A 19,652-nucleotide genomic window follows, 5' to 3' on the forward strand; every position below is an offset into this window, starting at 1 on the left:
AAAAATGTGAGAGACAATGATAAAATGTTGGTGAGAATGTGGAAAAACTAACATTCATACACTGCTGGTGGAAATATAAAATGATACACTTTACTTTTGAGGAAGTGATGGAAAATGTATTAAAATTGGATTGTGGTGTAGGTTACACAGCTTTGTAAATATCTCAATAGAGCTGTTAAAAAGAAAAATTAACTTCACCACTAAACTACTCTCCCATTTATAGTATTGGGACAAGTTAGACAACACAGGGAAACAATCAGATAAACAACATGGTACAGTCTTCAAGTCAAACAACTTACAACATTAAGGACAAACAAATTTTTTTAAAAAAGGGATTATTCCAAGAATTAAGAACTAAAGATGCACAGCAACCAGGCATAATGCATCAATGTTGATTAGATCCTGCATCGGAAAAACAAAGACATTTCTGTAGTAGTTGGGGACGTTTGAATTTTGACTGAATATTAGATGATACTACAAAATTCTTGAATATTTATGTGTGACAATGGTAATCTTTGGTGGCAGAATGTCCTCATTCTTAGAGGAGATGTATGCTGAAATATTTAGGGATGAAGCACCATGATGTTTGCAACATAGTTTCAAATGGTTGAGCAAAAATAAATGTGTATTTATAAATATAAAGCAAATATGGAAAAATGTAAGTAAGTGAATCTAGCTGAAAGATATTCAAATAATTCATTTTATCTCTTCAAACTTTTATATAGGTTTGAAGTTTTTTAAAATAAAAAGTGGGGAATGGGTGGAAGGGGATAGCTCAAGCTTAGCATGCATGAGGTCCTGGGTTCAATCCCCAGTGCCTCCATTAAGTAAATAAATAAATAAATAAACCTAATTATCTACCCCCCCCAAAAGAACCTAAAAAAAAAAAAAGTAATGGAGAGAGTGTATATGGCACAGGAAAAGACCAGTAAGACAAAATTAAAAGTTCAGAAATAGATCTTTGCATATGTCAACGCTTAATACATAATAGAGAAAGCACTTCAGAGCAGTAGGGAAAGGAAGGTTTGTTTTTTCCAACAAAGTGTTGGGACAACAGACTAGCCATATATAGAAGCAAAAAAAAAATTACCTCATACCACATGCCAAAGACAGTTCCAAGTAGGATAAAATCTCAGTGTGAGAGGCAAAACTATAAAGCATTTAAGAAGATAGTATCAGCCATATCCGTGACCTAGAGAGAGAATAAAATTTTTAAATGAAATATAAAACATGCTAACAATAGGGAAAATTTGATGTACTTGAAAACACTAAAATTAAAATGTTAAACAAAATGTGAAAAGACAAGCCACAAACTGGGAAAAGATTTTGCAATACAGTTCATAAAGGAATGGCATCTAGAATATATAAAGAAACCCCTGCAAATTATTAACAAAAATGGGCAAAAGGCTTCAATTCGTATTTCACTCACCAAAGACGAAATCCAAATAGCCAATAAAGATATAGGCATTTTCACATGCTGTCAGTTGGAAATTGGTAAAGTCTTTCTGAAGAACAATGTGGCAATTCAACATATATGAACATATGAAAGATGTTCAGCCTCATTTGATAAAAGGAAAATGCTAATTAAAACCACAAGATAACATCATACACCCAACAGACTGGTAAAAATTAAAAGCCAGTACACCCTTAGAGGAATCAGTATGAGCATCTCTGAGAACTAGCAAAGGTTAATAAACCGTGCCTCTGTGGTTCTGCTCTTAGGTATATATCCTTTTAAAAATGCATACTCCAAAACGTATGTACAAAATATCCAGGGCAGCACTGTCTTGTAATATCCCCGAACTGGAAACAACCCAGAAGTCCAGAGGAAAGTGGCAAAATAAACTGTAATATATTCATACAATGGAATAAGAAGACTATGACTTATACAGCAAACGACAGGCATTAACCTTACATTTAGACAAGGAAACAAGTCTCAAAAATATACAGTATAATTTGATTTATATAAATTTCAAAAACAGGAACTAAATACTATGCTTAGGAAAGTATATATGGGTGGTAAAAGTATAAAAAGCAAAAATCCGAAGATTAGGGCTGGTGTTAGAGAGGACACGGGGTTGAGATGGGAAGATACTATGTGGGAACTTCTAAGGCATCAGAAATATTCTATTTGTTGATCTGGGTAGTTACATGGGTGTTTACTTTATGACCATTTGTTTAAAATATATATGTATGTGTCTGTGTATAAACACACACACAGATGTTTCATGTAGTTTCCCCACAATAAAAGAAAATATACAAATGGCCAGTAAATATGAAAAGCCATTCAACTTCACTAGTAACTAGTAAATGAAAAAACAATACTGATCACCTGTTCATGATTTGCCTAAAATGTAAGACTGACAATATCCATTTTTGCTGAGGTTGGAAGGAAATGGGCGTTCTTGTATGCTGTCGGTAGGAAAGTAAGTTAGTAAAGGCTTTTTGAAGAACAATGTGACAATATATATAAAAATGTAAAACCAATATATCTCGTATAGTACCAATTCCAATGTTAAATATCCATCTTAATGAAATACTAGAACATGTACTCAAAATATATGTACAAAGATGTTTACTGTTCACAGCACTGCTTGCAATAGTGAAAAAAATGAATGAATCTCAGTAAGGGAGTATCTGTGAAAAGTATCAAAACCCATACACTGGAATACTATGCTGCTATTAAAAATTAAGAATCTTTACTGAACTGACATGGAAAGATCTCAAAGACATTAAGTGAACAAAAGCAAGTCACAAAACAACACATACATAGCCTAACTCTTGTTTTTCAAATATAAACACCTATATTTACATACAGAGATGTGTGAAAAACAGACTACAAATCTGTACTCTAATCTGTTAGCGGTCACCACCTCTGGGGCAGGGAACAGCAAAGGGAGAAGCAGAGTAAAGAGGGCACTTTCGCATCTTACTCTATATACATATTTTCTGAATCTTTGTAAGAATATATCCATGGACCACACGCACATTTGTAACAGGTGGTAAGAGCAAAACAACTGTATTGCTATTTATTCCATTCCAATGAGAACAACTGAATACATTTGGAAATAACTTGCTTTCAAACCTAATTCTTTTGTTCCTGGAGGGCCCTGAGAGAGCCTACAGTGTGTTACAGGGCTGTCAGCCATCAACGGGTGAGCCATGTGTAGGATACTAAGTGACTTTGTTCATCCCCAGGCTCACCTCTTGAAAATATTTGCATACATTCTCATATCCTGGCTCATTGACAATAGCAATAATGTTTTCCCAAAGTACTCTGCTAACGTAAATAAATTCTGATGGTACACATCAAATCACAACCAGAGCAAAGTGTAGATGTGGCTGTCAAGATGCACGTTTAGATCTAAATTAGAAATCACACCCATGGTGAGTGACTTTTGGAATAAGCAGTTTGTATCTGGATTCATAAGAGCCTAGACACCACTAAATCACGAGACAGAGCTTCTTCTCTTAACTTCTTCATTCCCCTCACTCCACCATACCTCTTTCCAAATCAAACTATTTTCTGTAAGAAAGAGGAAAACCTGATCACTAGTTATCAGGAATCGGCAGTGAACCACAATAAAAAGCACTACCAGTATATTTATGAAGGAAGATCCAACTCCATGCATAATTTTGGTGTGCATTTTATTTTTGATGGGAATCATATCCATATGAACGAAAATTGCCGAAGCATCCTTTCGGCTTTTGAAAGGTAGGCGCTCGCCTTAGCTGTGTCAGAGGAAGGCAAAACTAAACCAGTAATGCTGGAGACGTCCCTGTTTCCATGTGCACGTTGACAGGAGAGGAGCTGCCTAGGAAACGCCTTTTGATTGATGAACAAACGAGAATCTAAACACACATGAAATACAAACGGAAACACATCAGCACACGCAAGTCATTAGCCTGGTCCTCTGGCCCCCACTGGCATGCATCTTTTCCAAAAGATCTCTTATTCAGTGGTGTCAGCACTTGGTCTCATTATGCTTCTTATTAACAAATACCTTTTTATTTCAGAATGGAAAACAAGCCAAGAATTAAATACATCCAATATTGATGCTTTATTTCCATAAGTCATCAATAAGAGAATGAATTTAACTTTGATACATTTATTTTCGTGTGATTCTTAATAAAACACTTTCAAAACATTCTGTACATTTCAAGCCACTCAGAACTGCATTACATTCTATAAATGTGATTTGTTGGGATGAGGTGCCAAGACGTCTCTGTACAAAGATGTACAATATGTACAGTCACTAGAAGTGCAAGCTGTGCAAAGCAGTCTAGAACACTAATTCATGCCAAGGCTTAGAAAACACTTCAACACATAAAACTAAAGCTGCAAACTGCATTGTGTTGTGGTTTTTTTCCTGGGCAAATGACTACTTTATAAACAAATATATGTATACGCCATATAGAAAGAACAGTTTGACTCCTCAGCTCAGTCAGCACCATGCAGCTGACCGGATGCATTATAGGGCTGCTCTCCCAGGCCCCTCTCTTTAGGGCTCCATTTTGCCACATTGAATGGTTGTCTCATCACTGAGCTGCCGCCACCACCTTTGGCTGAACCCCAGCAACACTAGGAGATTTAAATTTGGGGAGATAAAGGCCAAACTTGTTTTCAATGCCAGCAAAAGTGGCTGTGGCGAGTCTGTATCCACCGATGTGATCGGGATTGGCAGGAGGAAGGTCTGCGATGCGTGACTTAGGTGTCGGTTCTGAGCCAGAGGGTTTGCTGTTGATAGAAAAAGCCAATGGTTAGGGTACTCAAGACTGAGGAAGATGGCACACAACTGAACACTTTCAGTCTGGCCCATGTGCCACAGACTGTTCAACTATTCCCTTGTCATTTATGCTGCATTAGTCATGCTTTACAGCTGCTTTATTTTTTAAAATATTTATTTATTTATTTATTTATTATTTAAATTTTGGCAGGGCAGTGGGGGGAGGTAATCAGGTTTATTTATTCTTAGAGGAGCTACTGGGGATAGAACCCAGGACCTCCTGCATGCTAAGCATGTGCTCTACCACCTGAGCTATACCCTCCCCTCTTACAGCTGCTTTAAAAGCAACACATTCATATATTTGATTTAGAAGAGAAATGGTCTCAATTTCATATATACAAACAGACCTGCAGAAAAGAGATCAGAAGACATATTCAAAAACTAACTCTCTGGGAAGGAGGATTATGGATGATTTTCTCTTTCATACTTTTCTGTTTTCCAAATTTTCTACACTGGGCATAAATTAATCATAGGAAATTTACATTTTTCTTTTATTTTGACATACTAAAAAAAGCTAATTTTTAAAATAATAGATTCATATAGGTTATTACCAAAATTATTTAAAGAGAAATAGATACAATTCTTACTTTTACAGAAATGTAAAAGTATAGAAAAGCCTGGAATTGAGAGATTGCTGTTCTGACTTTCTTTGTATCAGTTCCTCTACCTGGTTTAATAGCTAATTCTCTACTTGGCTTCTGAGCAGGAAAAGGGTTCACAGGCTTATGAGGTAAAAACTCAGATACGGGGATTCTATCTTTTGCTAAGAAGCTGATAATTGCTTGCTTTGGGTACAACCTTCCCACCCACCAAATACAACACGCAATTCCTCTTCTATCCAGCACAGGCTTCAAATACTAAGCTTTAAGAGGCCCAATTTCTGGTCCCAATTTCATCAGTGGTTACGTCCAGGGGCATAACCTCTCTCTGAATCTTTTTTTTGGAGGGGACGATAAATTAGCTCTAAGAACATCTATACCTATCTAACAACAAATTATGGTGAATAATGAAATCTCGGAGGTGTGAAAGGGCTTGACTGAGTCTTTGAAAGAATGTTTACAAAAGTGTTACTAATACAAATTTATATTACTTCTGGTGAAAAGGATATATATATATATATAATATAAAATACATAATAAAAATCCAAATAGGGACCCAAGTCCATGGAAGTTAGTATTTGCTTACAATAAAAAGACAGTTGTTCACATAATACTTTAATTTGCTGCCTTCCTAAACTTTCCCCAAGTAGCTGCTTAATACTGGGTACGATGTCACCCTGTCCAGGTCTTACTCCCCTAACACTGAAGTTTCTGAAGCCCACTGTTTGCTTTAAATGCATTAGTCCTGGAGGATCCTCTGTCCTGTCGGTTTCTAAGAGTTCCAAAAACCGCCTTGATAGGCCAAACAAAGGCTTGTTTTGGTTTTTGGTGCTGTCTTTATAGGCTGCACTTACAGGCCTCCAAAATCAATGTAAAACCACCGCTGGAGAAGTTCATAGGTGACCAAAGTGACACCAAACTGGGGAGAGGATCGAAACACTCGAGCTGAAAGAGAGAGATGAGATGGGGGCAGTTAACAGCAGGATGACTGTGGCAAAGACGACCAGTGAGTAAATGGGAGCGGGACCCCAAAGTCAGCCAGCCTTTCTGCGTGGCCCCAGCCCCTACCTGCAGTCCCTTTCCAAAATGCCGAGGGCCCTTCTTCCCGGAGTATCTTCCTGAAACAGTCGATGACACCGCTGTATGTCGTCTGGCCAGCACGGGCAGCCACTTGCAGTCTTGTCTTGATGACATCAGCAGGGGTCACCAGAGAAGCGGCAGGTACACCTTTCAGGAGGAAGGCACATTTAATTCATCCAAAGTACCTTACAAAGGATAGAAATACTGCTAACATTAACAGTACAATTAGCAACTTTAATTGCTTTAACTCAAAGCTTCTTAAATAGATACCTGGGCACTAATGGAAAAAAGGATATACAAGCCTATCTGCTGCTTCAGTGGGGTCAGGGCAAAATTATATTTTCTTTCTGAATGAGGAAAATCATTTTACATTGCATGATCCCAAACAACTGTGAGAGGAAGAAATGCAGCAGCATTACCAGGACAATTCCCGCGTGTTCCCCTTTAGGTTTCAATTATTTTCCTTGCTTTCTTTTCTTAAATAAGACATGGTATTTTCATGTATAATAAGAAGTGAAGATAATGTCAATTTAATGAGATGCTAACTACATCTGACACCAAACTGTAGTATTTTCTGCTCATTCCTGTCACCTTACTGTGCAAGGTGAATATCAACACTCATATCCACTCAGCCGTTTGAGGGGCTAACTTGAGCGCTGACTGTGACTCCTTTCAGACACGCGTACCTGACAGAAGTCATTACAACTGAAGCAGAGGAGGCCAGGCAACCAGTTAAGGAACAGCAGGGGAACTGATCATCAAAAGGCCTTGTCATCCAGCCCTGTGCCCCAGCTCCCTGGGGCCATGTTGAGATTGATCAGCAGCAGGACACACAAGATGGATTTCATAACCACACCTTTTACTTATAAAACAAAACAGGGAACAAAGGAGCAAGGTAACTCCTTCCTCAGGGAGAAGAAATTCAATTTGGCCTGAATGTCATGGATCATCATTGTGCAGACAGAGCTGGTAGACTTGGGCGGGGGGCAGAGGGGTTGTTAGCGATGATGAAATATCCTCCCCCACAGCCCTCCAACTCATTTAGATGAAACTAGGTAAACTGTCGACTTTGAAATTTTCTGCATTCTGAATGTTCTCAATGCCTGCCAGCAAAGCTTTATAGGTAAAAAGGAGAAAAATTCATCTTTCACTCTGAAAACTGACATCAAATATCTGTGGGCACGAAGTTGGTGCTGACAGTTCCATGAAAATGTTTACTTGGTTCCATCAACCACTGGCAAAATGCCTGTCCATGATTAGCCTGTTCTTTGCTGCTGACTGGAAGACAGAGAGAAAAGACTGGAGGGAAGACTGGCTGGCCCTCACTTAAAACCGGGAGACTTTGGTGAGTATCTGAAAGGAGATGGACGAACACTCAGTGCCAAGACTGAGCAGGTAGCTTTACTGGCTTTCAGATATCACTGCAATTGATTGCAGTTCTAAACGCCACAGAACAAGGGAGTCGCTAGACTCCAAACAAGGGCCCAAAGCTCCCTGGGAGAGTTTCTTAATCACAAGTCATTCCCTTATCATCATGGGTGAGAAGAATAACATGTCCAGCCAACACCCCCAGAACCAAGGGCTCCTGCCACACACCACATTTCAGGAGGTACTTAGGCTGTCCTGCTGTGCTTAGCCAGCAAACCAGAGGAGAATGTACCCCGTAAGAGCGACACAGTGCCAGGAGCCCAGGTGGTCAGAGTGACACTGAGCAGCTGGGGACAGCACTGGGTTTGTGTTCATTCACCCTGCATGTTTCCATCCCTGACTGGCTGTAATGGAGAGCAAACACGTGCCCTTTCCTGCCTCTGTCATTTCTGAGGGCTGGTGCAGCGAAGGGTGCCTGGTCCTCCCCTTCTATCCCAAGTGAGCTCCCTCACAACTCAAGAGGAAGGCTGGGCTGTGACATTAGAAGGAAGCATCTTAGTACCTTCTCGAATTTGTTAGGCTCCTCTTTCAGATGGAAACTCTTCTGTGCCTAATTCGGTACCTTGGACCAAATGGAGGTTTTCGCCTGTTCCGTTGACATTTATTGAGCTCCTATTATTACTATGCTGGACATGTAGGGAAGGCAAGGATGAACAGAATGAAACCCCTGCCCTCAAGGAGCACCCAGATTAATACAAAGGATGAAACTTTTGAAAACAACCATTAATAAAAGACAAAAGTGTTAACGGACAGAGAAGAGATGCCAACCGAGTGCAGGGTGGTCTGCTGGGTAAGCATTGCTTACTTTGGTCTGACGAGGATGATGGTAGAAGGAACAGGAACAGCTTCCTGAAGCAAACTCAATTTTGAGCCAAATCATGTAGATTCCAGTATACAGAATTAGAAAGGAAGGGCATGCTAGACCTGTGCATCAGGACGAGGTACAGCAAAGCAACTGATTTGATGAAGAACTTTTCCACCTACTGCCTAGCTTGCCTGCACCCAAGTTTTCAGGGACAGAGGAGGCTAAGAAACATGTTAATGATGAAAACCCAATTTAGATGGGCAGAGCTAATTTGGCTTGAGTTGCTAAGCTGCATTAAGCTGTTTATCCACATTATGCAAATATAATTAACTCTCATCAGAATTATAGCACATCCCACAAAAGAGAAAAAGCGATCATAAGTAAACTAAGTCAGATACAGACAATAACCATTCCAGAAATAAACGGGAAAACTGTATCAATATTCTGTACTTCTTGGGAGAACTGGGAGAAGAAGGGGTTGGTTTAAAAAAAAAAATTGTAGTTACCTGCCATGGCTCCTGCTGCAAGGAGATTTAAACCTCCTACGTGTCCATTTTCATCAGCCAGAAGTAGTTTGCAATGAGCATAAACAGGAAAATAGATTGCAGAGAAGGGAATGTCTCGGAGGAAACACGCTTTGGCACCCTGTCAAACAGTGAGGAAATAGTACGAAACAGTTGTGTAAACAAGGTGTGAATGCCCTGAGGGATTCAGGGTGACAAGCCTGGGCTGTCCCTCAAACAACATTGGGACTGACGTGGGAGGGCAACGGGAGAGTTGGCGGGGCACCGGGAAATACACACGGCTCAAAGTTGGAGACAGGCTGGTGGATCATGGAGTCCTCGAGTTAGTTAACTGGGTAATGATGGTTTTCCCACAACTAGGAATTTTCTGGCATTTCCAATATAAATTCAGTTTTTAAGGTTAACAAAAATGCAATCCTCAAACCTCTAGGCTGCTTGTTCTGTTTGGCTTTGGTAGGTGCAAGGGGTGTGGGTGGGAAAAGACTTGAAACCCAGTATGAACAGCTTGATTTCAAAGAGACCAGCAAAGGAAGCCCCAAAAACGAACAAATTACCAATTTAACTCACCTCAGTTTAGAGCCCCCGAAGCACCAGCTAAGAAGCTGTAGACAGCAGCAGTGGAAACGAAAGGTGACTATTCTTGGGACAGGGAAAAAGAAACTGCCACTCTTCCCTCCTCATTCCCCATGTCCTAAATAGTGGAGGACGGGGTGGGGGGACCTCACACAACATATTTCAGCAGGAGATGCCCCTGCGGGTGGAGAACCACCCAGGGACTGCTTGTCTCAGTGACCGGGAGGGTGCAGTGAACACCCTCCTCAGCCCTTATTACCCTACTGCCCAGGCTTCAGCTAGCCAGGCAAATACCCTACCTTTGGTACTTGTTTCCCTAATGGTTCTGTTTTTAAAAGACAAAATCAAGTGTTTTGAAAAAAAAATTCCTGGGACTCTTCCAAAGGATGACACAGAGAGAAACAGTATTAATAAATTCAGCTTTCAAAGGGCATTCCAAAAAGGATGAAAACTGGGGGTAGAGAGGAGGGAATGTGTACAAAGCTCTCTCAGGATAGGCATCACTGGTTTACTGGTTGTAGCTGTGTCATTCTAATCGAGAGAATTTCTAATTTCCAATTTGCAGCTACAGAAGCCAATTTACACATTTCTACAGTGATGGATCTATAAATAAATCAGATGCTGTGGAAACACAGTTGTCTATAAAATCTAAATTTATGTATTCTCCCCTTATACCAGGCAGAAGAATAGAAAGAAAGACTCTCCCTTGTTTAAGAAAAATAATAGCTTCTGCTCCATTACATCTGATCTGTAATGATGGAGTAAGTGTACCTGCAGGGAAGGAATCTATTGACTGGCATTTTGCTAAAGTACAGTACACTCTGGTTTTGTTTTGTTTTGTTTTGTTTTAATGGAATTCATTATTGACAAATCCCACCACTTAACTTCTTAAAGACCTGAATCCTACCAAACTCTACTACTGTTTCACTGTGGTCAAATTATTAAGACAAAGAGAAGCTCCTACTGGGAAGATAACAATAGAGATAACTCAGACTCAAAATAAACATAAGACTATTTTGAAGTCCTAAACCAGCCCCAAAAGAACACCTAAGAAACTTTCCCAAACCCACCATCAAATAAAAGACTGTGAACCTAAAGCCAGCAGGTCTGCAGTGCTGGCCTCCCTGCCGGCAGCTTCATAAAAGCCTGAAGACAACAGGAGAGTGTGTTTGTATCTCCCACTGCCTCTAATAGAAGTGTCCTGATTTTTCCTTTTTGTTTGATTTACTACTCCAGGGACTACCCTGCTGGACAAGATTGCTTTTCTATTTAGGGGGAGAAGTCTGGTTTCCACATTTTTTCACATTTCTATCAAGTACATTACAACCTCTCTACTGAGATAACCCAAGGCAATCTACCCACCTTATACAGACCAAAAAGTCCCAGGTCCCGGAGCACATTCAGGGCACTGACCCTGGGCCCTGTGGTGATCTCTCCAGCTACCTGCAGGCGAATCTTTACTATCTCCAGCGGGTTAGTAAAGATGACCTGAGAACCACCAGCCTGCAGGCAAGAAAGGAGAGACATAAGCAGATTTCCAAATCAGAGCCTGATCAGCAGTATAACCAAGGAAAGTTCGAAGAAGTCTCCACACTGTACCACTTTTTGCCTCCCTCTTTAGACGGGAATGAGAGTCCAATCCGTTGACCGATGCTGGAGGGACTCTTAAAGGATGGTCCCAAACTCTGTCTCAAGCCAATCTATGTCTAGGTTTGTTTCTATTTGAAATGTCAAGAGTGTTTCTCAAAGCAATCTTTCCTGGGTCAACCTAGTCATATCCAAAATGGCAAAACTAATAAACTCACTTAGAAAACAAAAGTGAAGCCAGATGTGGCAGCAGGAGGTCTAATGAAAAGGAGACGGTAGAAGGTTGGTTGGTATCTTTTACCAAGCTGGAGCTAAAATTCAGCTCTAAAATAGTTTTCTTTCCTCTTAGCAAGCATTCTCCTCACCTCGACCACCTGCTTCCTTCTCCTTGGACTGTCGGGCAATTAACACAGAACTGTTTTTGCCCCACAGAGGTCAAAGGGGGAAAGTCTACTCTGGTTCAAATTCTAAAATGGGGGGAGGGTATAGCTCAAGAGGTTAAGCACATGCTTAGCATGCATGAGGTCCTGGGTTCAATTCCCCCTCATCTCCTCTAAAAATAAATGAGTAAATAAACCTAATTACTTCCCCCCTTCCCATTAAAAAAAAAGTCACAAATTCTAAAATGTATTATCCTGATCAAAACTCTGAGACAGATATACAACCACACCCACACAAAAGAAGGTAATTTAGAAAGACAATTTCAGTATCATTTCAAGACCAAACCAGAAAAATTCTTCAAGACAGAGATGGGAAATAGAATATCTAGTTACCATGAGTACAAAGCCACACTCCACACTCTCTAGTGGTGACTGAGAGATATCTGAATTTGAATAGTGAAAGTGTATTTGCACCTGAAACCTGATAACTAGTAGAGGAGAAAAAAAGAATGTTTAATAAAACTGCTACCAACTCCTTTTGTAGTTTCTTTAAAAAAGAAAAAAAAATGTGTGTTTATGTGTGTGTATATATGGATATATAAAAATAAATAAAAAATTTAAAACATAAATATATGTCTCTCCATTCATGGAGTTAAAAAACTTATTTGCATGTATCTTCATCTCAAGTGTAGCTGTTTACATTATATAATCAGAATCAGATTCGTATAATCATAATTACATTACATAATCACAACCTCACTGTAATAGCATGTCACATGTCAAACAGGAAATATATGCCTCATTGGGCTTGGTAATTCCACAGGTATGGAAAGACTACGAACAACACTCATAAAACTCACAAGCAGCGGTCAATGCCACTTCAATACTCTGCCTTTGTCCACATGCCTGTTCATTTCCCACAGCCTTCCCAGGCTCCCTTCCAAGGGGCAGCAGCGAGTCCCAGCCCATTCTCCTAACTGGCCTGGGGCCAGAAACCTCCTGAATACTCCAGTCCCAATCCTGATGGCTTATTCCCATCAACACCCACAACTGCCAACACTGACACAAGATTCCTTACCTCCTCATGGGAAGCTTATTGTTCTGGATTCCCCAGGGTCCTAATCCCCTTTTTGTCCCCCAAGCACTAAGGGTGCAGCAATTTGCTGTCTCTTTCTGGATTTCCTGCAACTCCCAACTCGACACGACCCAGACCACTGGCACACAGGTCCCTGAATGACGACTGACTCAATTTTACATGTTGATTTGTCTGTGTTTCTCTTTTAATCTGTTGCACTCTATCAGGAGGAAGTATTTCAATATTTCAATCTAAGCAAACAATACTCTGAAAAGGATTGCTGGGTGAAAAATTATGTTAAAATGATAATCCAAGTAATTGCTCCCATAGTTAGCATTAAAGAACAAACCAATTGAAAAATGTTTACTACTTCCCTGAAATCTCTTGTTTAAATAAAGGTTACAAAGACGATCTTTGGGAAAATGTGCTTTATGTTCTAAACTAAAGCAGATTTTAAAAAAAGGAAAGAAAGAACAAATTTTTATTATAATCCCCCAAATTTTCCACCATCAGATGATGTCAACCCCTGGGTGCTACTCATTAAATACGGACATTGTTTAAATAAATACAAAGTCCCTTCATGTTTTAAATCATTGGTCAATTATAACATCCTGCAGAGCAGGAGTACTCCAGCCAGCATCCTTCCACCCTGCAGTTCCCTCCTTCCCTCCTCCCTCTCTCACAGATCCTTTTGGAAATAACTGCCAGTTTGAGATCTGAATTTCTTTAACAACTCTTCAGATTTCGTCCTACATGTACATGTAACAAGCTTTCTATTGAAACAGTATAATTAAAAGAAGTAAATGACTATATTTTAAAGCACAAACACATTAACTGTTGCATGCTTTGAAGGTCTATTACCCAGCACATATACTAAGTCCCACCAATGCACTGGACACAACCACAAAACTAAACATAGATATATACATGAAATACGATGAGTATGTAACAGTGAAACAATGACACTACAAAACAGGCACACATCTATGAGTTTCTTTCACATCTACCCATCTACCTATGATTGAGGGAGAAAATTTCTACCAATTGCATGTTGGGTATATGCTTTAAAAATTAATAATAATTTATTAAAACTTTATGATAGACCTAAGAATATGTGGACAAATACTATCCAAAAACACTGAATAATTTTAGAAAAAAATAAAGACTGCTATTTAATTTATCTAAAACGTTGGACATCTTATAATACTTAAAGGGAAACATACTAGACAAATATGCACTGTCCTTTTTTAAAATTTGAGGTTGATCACTCTCCCATACGTATTAAACTGGGGACAGTGGGAAGGAGGGAAAAATCTGCAATTAATTCAACCACTCTGGGAAGAAATCTAGTGAAAGAGAACAAGGATTATGACGTTATCACATCCTTAACTGTTTCTCCTCTGAGAAACAAACACATCAGGAAAATATCATTTCTTCTCTATTTTAAGACTTGATTGATTATTTAAGTGATATCATGAATTTAATAACAGCTTTTCACAGAGAAAAAAACACTACTTACAGTAAATATAATCATTAAATACAGAATTTCAGAAGTGTTAAATTATGAAATAAAAATATAGTAACTTTTCAATGAAAAAAAAAGTACCTCTATTTTTATAAAATGCTAATATCTTCTATTTTAAAAAGCAACAAAATTAAACAGAAAAAGTAAGTCAATGCCCAATAAGAAAAGGCTAAGTAGAAACAATTATCTGCTCTTTATCAGGCAGTAAGATTAGGTAATAAAACCATGCCAAGTAACAAACAGAACATAAAGTATTAGGTACCACTGATGACAAAAATGTCAAAATTTACCTAAGTTTAACAAAATCAGAATAGCTTAGAGATGAAAACATTGGTTGCCTCCTGGAAGGAGAAATAAATAGCTAGGAGAAAGAATCTGTAAAGCATATGCCAGTGTACCTTTTAAATTCTGAATCACACAAATGTATTAACTGTTCAAAAACAAACAAAAAACCCCAAGTCACCCCTGGCTCCCCTCTTCACCATCACAAACAGAACTGCTCTCAGAAACAATGGCTTCTTTTAAAGACTAGGTCCTCTCTCACAAAATCTTCCCCATGGTAAATTTAGTAATTTATATACTTTAAATGCTTTTTTAAAAAATAGTTAGCACTAGCTATCTGTGGATCCTAAACTTTTAAAGTCTTACTACCCATGCATATATGAACATCAAAAAAAAAAACTAACCAAATAAAACTAGTGATCTGAAACAACAGACACCAAGATAAATAAAATTCCAAGTTAAACCATGATACACAGCTACATAGTCTTAAATGAACACTGTCTAATTTGATATCTTGTTGCCTCTTGTCCTGATGCCTATGCTAGATAGCATATCATTCCATACAATACCTTTGGTGAATTTTTGCATTCACCAAATCACCAGAATTAACTCCTAACCTCTAATTGCTAAACTTCTATCTTCAAACTTGTTGTTGCGATTTCTTTGTTCTAAAACTGAGCTACAAATGACACAATAAAAGGGAACAAATCCCATTTTTAATGAGACTTACCTATATACAACAGAAATGAAAAGAAGGGAAAAACTCCCATCTCATCTTGTGTCACAATTTTTTTTTAATGAGAAAATAAACCAACTAAAATTGATGGCAAAAGTTAGGAGAAAAGGATGTAATACTGAAATGTCACCACACTTCTGATGTGCCTGAGGCCTCGGGGTTGCACAAAGGATTAGGCCTGTTCAACCTCTTGCCCTCACAATCCCACCCTGGGGCACAGTCCACAAAGAGGCTGGGACCTAGCTCTGCTTGTGCCAAGTCCCCTGATTACTTCCTTCTTTGATCTGTTGTCTTATGGTTTGGGACTACTGCCCTCCAACCACAAAATGTCCAATCCGAATAATTCATTATAAAGTCTTCCCTTACAGAGACTGATGAGAGTCTAACTTCAGTTTAAGGCCACACCAGCTCCTGGAACAGATGTACAAAATATATGCATTTAAAATAACCAGAAAATTTTATAAGTCACAGAATTAGTTGTCACTAGGGCGCAAGAGGAAAAGGAAGAGATAGTGACTCTGTCTCACAACTCACCATCAACCAAACATTCTTAGATATTTTATTCAGCAATGGGAAATGCTATGGTTCTCTCTAAAATAGCCTAGGATGGTGACAGTTTGAAAGGCATAAGCTAATTTGCTCACGGCTGGATGATGATATATGCTAGGGAGTTAGGATATGAGTAGACTGAGTTACATATACCTCCGCCTAGCGTAAAGGAAGACTCAAATACTTTGTGTACACACCACTCTGACATAAATATATATGAACTTTCCTTTGTGAAAGCAAGTTTATTTAGAGAGATACAAATTCCACAGACCGAGTGTAGTCTCACTCAGAAGGGAGAGCAGCTTAGGAGATAACACACTCCACAGGCAGAATGTGGGCCACCTCAAAAGGCAAGAAGGAAAGAGACCGAGAGGGGTAGAGGTGTTTAGTGTAAAGTAAAAGTAGATACACACTCTATAGACAGAGTCAGGCTGTCTCAGAAGGCGAGAGAGAAAGCAACCAAATGTATACGAACTTTTAACACGTGTGCATATGTATGTGTGTTCCCGTAAGCATGCAAGCATACAGCTGAATCCACACTGATTCCTGGGGATGGGAGTTGTAGAAACTATTTCCAAACCACCCTTTAAAGAGTTGTGCAAGCTCAGCTTGCTGAGGAAGACACAGTATGGGGAGCTGGCAAGCTACAGATCGTGTCTCCCAGGATTTGTAAACCCTCCAGCCAACGAGGGGCCTCTCGCTGTGCCTATATGGGTATGGGTATGGGTATGGGTATGGGTATGGGTATGGGTGTGTGTGTGTGTGTGCACATGTGCACACACAGGCTGAAGGGTGGAAGACGGTAGAGTAGAAAGACTCCAGGTTTGGAAGGCTGTTGACCTACATGGTCGTTAACTTTGTAACCTTATATACGTCATAACCTTTCCATTCCTTGGTTTCCTAATACAACAGAGATCCCAACAATCACCCTATCTGCCTCACAGAGTTCTTGTCCACTGACTAATGTGAGTGCACTATGCAGACTGAAAGCAAGACACCAAGGGAAGAGAGATGTTCTCCAAGGGGTATTTCATACAGGGCTATGGAAACATCTGCAGCATGAAGGGATTACATTCATCCTTTATTGAGCAATAAATATATTTTGAATTTTATGACTTCTATCCATTCAGAAGTACACACTCTCTGAAAGAGGTAATGTGATCAGTCAGGTAAGTGCGCTGACTAGAGTTTAACAACATTAAAAACAGACACCAGAATTGTAAACTGACTCTACCTCAATTAAAAAAAAAAAAAAGAAAAGAAACAATTCCTCCTAAAAAGAAAACAGATACCAGGGACATAACTAGAAGGTACATATAAGTCAGTCCATTTCAACTTTTAAACTTTCTGCTTTGTTGACTCAGACATTAAATTTCTTCCCACTGAAATTTATGGGTATGTCTAAGAAACTCTCTATAATCTTTTTGTTTTAAAAAAATTGCCACACATCAAGATAATTAATAGATAAGTCACAGACTGGGAAAGATATTCATAACACACATATCTGACAAAGGACTGTATCCATGATGATAAAGAACTTCTACAAATCAGTAACAAAAATATGAATAACCTAACAAAAATAGGTAGAAGACTGGAACAGATACTTCATCAAAAAAGATGTATGAACAGCCAATAAACACATGAAAGGGCGCTCAATATCGTTAGGCATCAGGGAAATACAAATTAAAACCACAGTAAGATATCACTTCACACCAACCAGAAAGACTAAAATAAAAAGACCAACAATATCAAACATTAGTGAGGATGCTGAGCAACTAGAATATTTGTATACTGCTGATGAGACTGTAAAATGGTCCATCCACTTCAAAGAACCAACTGGAAGCTTTTTTTTAATTGAACATGCATCTATCTTTTTCTACTCTTAGTAACCCAAGAAAAATGCAAGCATATGTTGACAAAAAGATTTTACAAGAATGTTCATAGCAGCCTTATTTATAATAGATAAAAACTGGAAATAACCCAAATGTCCATCAACAGAAGAATGGACAAGCAAACTGTAGTTGATTCATACAATGCAATAATGCTCAGCAAAATTAAAAACAAAAAACACCCAAATAAAAAAATCCAACTAGTGACACCTACACAATAGCAAAGATAACTTGAAAACATTTTGTTAAGCAAAAGAAACCAACCATAAAAACACATTTTGTACAAGTCTGTTCATATGAAATCCAAGAAGAAACAAAACTGCTGACAGAAATCAGAACAGTGGTTGCCCGGGGGAGGGGAGAAATAACTGACCAGAAAGAAGCATGAATTAATTTTCTGGGGTGAAATGTTCTGTATCTTAATCTTGGATGGTGATTTCACAGGTGCATACAACTGTTAACTCATTAAGCTGACATCTAAGATATGTTCTTTTTTTATACATTTATTTTTGTAAATAACATATATATGTATACATATTCATGTATATGTTAAATTTTTATTATATAATTCATTTTTTTTAAGAGTCATTACAAAGTTGAATGGGCACATCTAGATTTATTCTGACACATGGAGAAGGCATTGATTTGATCCCCAAGAAAGCATTACAGAGTAAAAGGAGTTGGTCTTAAAATCAAAATACTTGGGCTCACATGAAACCTGCAGCATATGTTAGCTATGCGATCTGGGATGAGAATTAGCCTTTCCAAGCCACTGTTCTCATCTACTTATTTCATAGGAGGTGACAACAATGCATATTAAAGTACACTGAAAAATTCTAAGTTGACATTCAAGTATTATTCTTGCCCACAACAGATACCATAATTAAACACCCAATTATATTTATGTCTGATATGGACATGTAATAGATGTATGTGTGTGTACATACATGTATGTGTATATATATATGTAAAGAGAGCCTTTCTAATCGAAAAATTAAAACATATGGCCTGGTAAGAATGGTCTACCTATGAGAACAATGAGAAAAATAGTTTGAAACCTGCTACATATACATTACTCATATGCAACAATAACAGATAGTTACTGAGTTAACTGTATTCATTACATACACTCTTATCCCATCCCCACCTAAAGAAGGTCGAGAAATATTAAACCTGAAGTTCAATTTATAGATATAACCACAACAAAAACCTATGCTATCACATCTAAATCATAAATTCTGAACTAGTAAGTCTTTTTGGAGAAGATTTTGATATAGGTATAAAATAAGTTTGGTTAATTCTCACAATGAAGAGTTAAAATTTGAAAATGCACACTCTTTACAATTCTATTCCCAAAGATTATATTCTATTTCTAAAATGAGAAGCTTTAAAAAAAATGTGTGCGTGTGTGTGAAAGCATTAGAAGGAAATACACTGAAATGCTGACAATGAAAAATAAAACTCTCATTTGGTAATATTTCTGCTCAAAGCAAAAAACCCAAAAAATTAAAGTTAAAAATTTGTATGAAACATCAAAGGCCTAAATGTTAAGAGCTAAAACCACAAAACTCTTAGAAGAAAATAGGGGTATAAATCTTCATGATCTTGAATCAGGCAATGCTTTCTTAGATAAGATACCGAAAGAACAAGCAACAAAAGAAAATATAGACAAATCGATCTTCATTAAAATCAAAGGGCAATTCTTCAAAGGACAGAGTCAAGAAAGTGAAAAAAAATTTGCAAATTACGTATCTGATAAGGTACACTAAGTATATAAAGAATTCTTATAATTCAATAATAAAAGACAAACAACCCAATTAAAAAATGGACAGT

At 38.2% G+C, this 19,652-nt stretch overlaps 1 protein-coding gene across 5 annotated transcripts in view; it reads right to left on the reverse strand.

The window, feature by feature from the left end:
- Positions 1-3,631: 3,631 nt before the first annotated feature.
- SLC25A12 (solute carrier family 25 member 12) overlaps positions 3,632-19,652 on the reverse strand; it is a 98,123-nt gene continuing 82,102 nt past the window's right edge. For all 5 annotated transcript variants that reach the window (XM_072961158.1, XM_072961156.1, XM_072961157.1 and 2 more), the window contains 5 exons: positions 11,159-11,299; positions 9,206-9,344; positions 6,455-6,613; positions 6,241-6,331; positions 3,632-4,738 (listed from right to left, as the gene is read on the reverse strand). In XM_072961158.1, the coding sequence (XP_072817259.1) occupies positions 4,540-4,738; positions 6,241-6,331; positions 6,455-6,613; positions 9,206-9,344; positions 11,159-11,299 (729 nt within the window). In that variant the 3' untranslated portion in view covers positions 3,632-4,539. The remainder of the gene's footprint in view (positions 4,739-6,240; positions 6,332-6,454; positions 6,614-9,205; positions 9,345-11,158; positions 11,300-19,652) is intronic.

Source organism: Vicugna pacos, chromosome 5, assembly GCF_048564905.1.
Source record: "Vicugna pacos chromosome 5, VicPac4, whole genome shotgun sequence".
NCBI lineage: Eukaryota > Metazoa > Chordata > Mammalia > Artiodactyla > Camelidae > Vicugna > Vicugna pacos.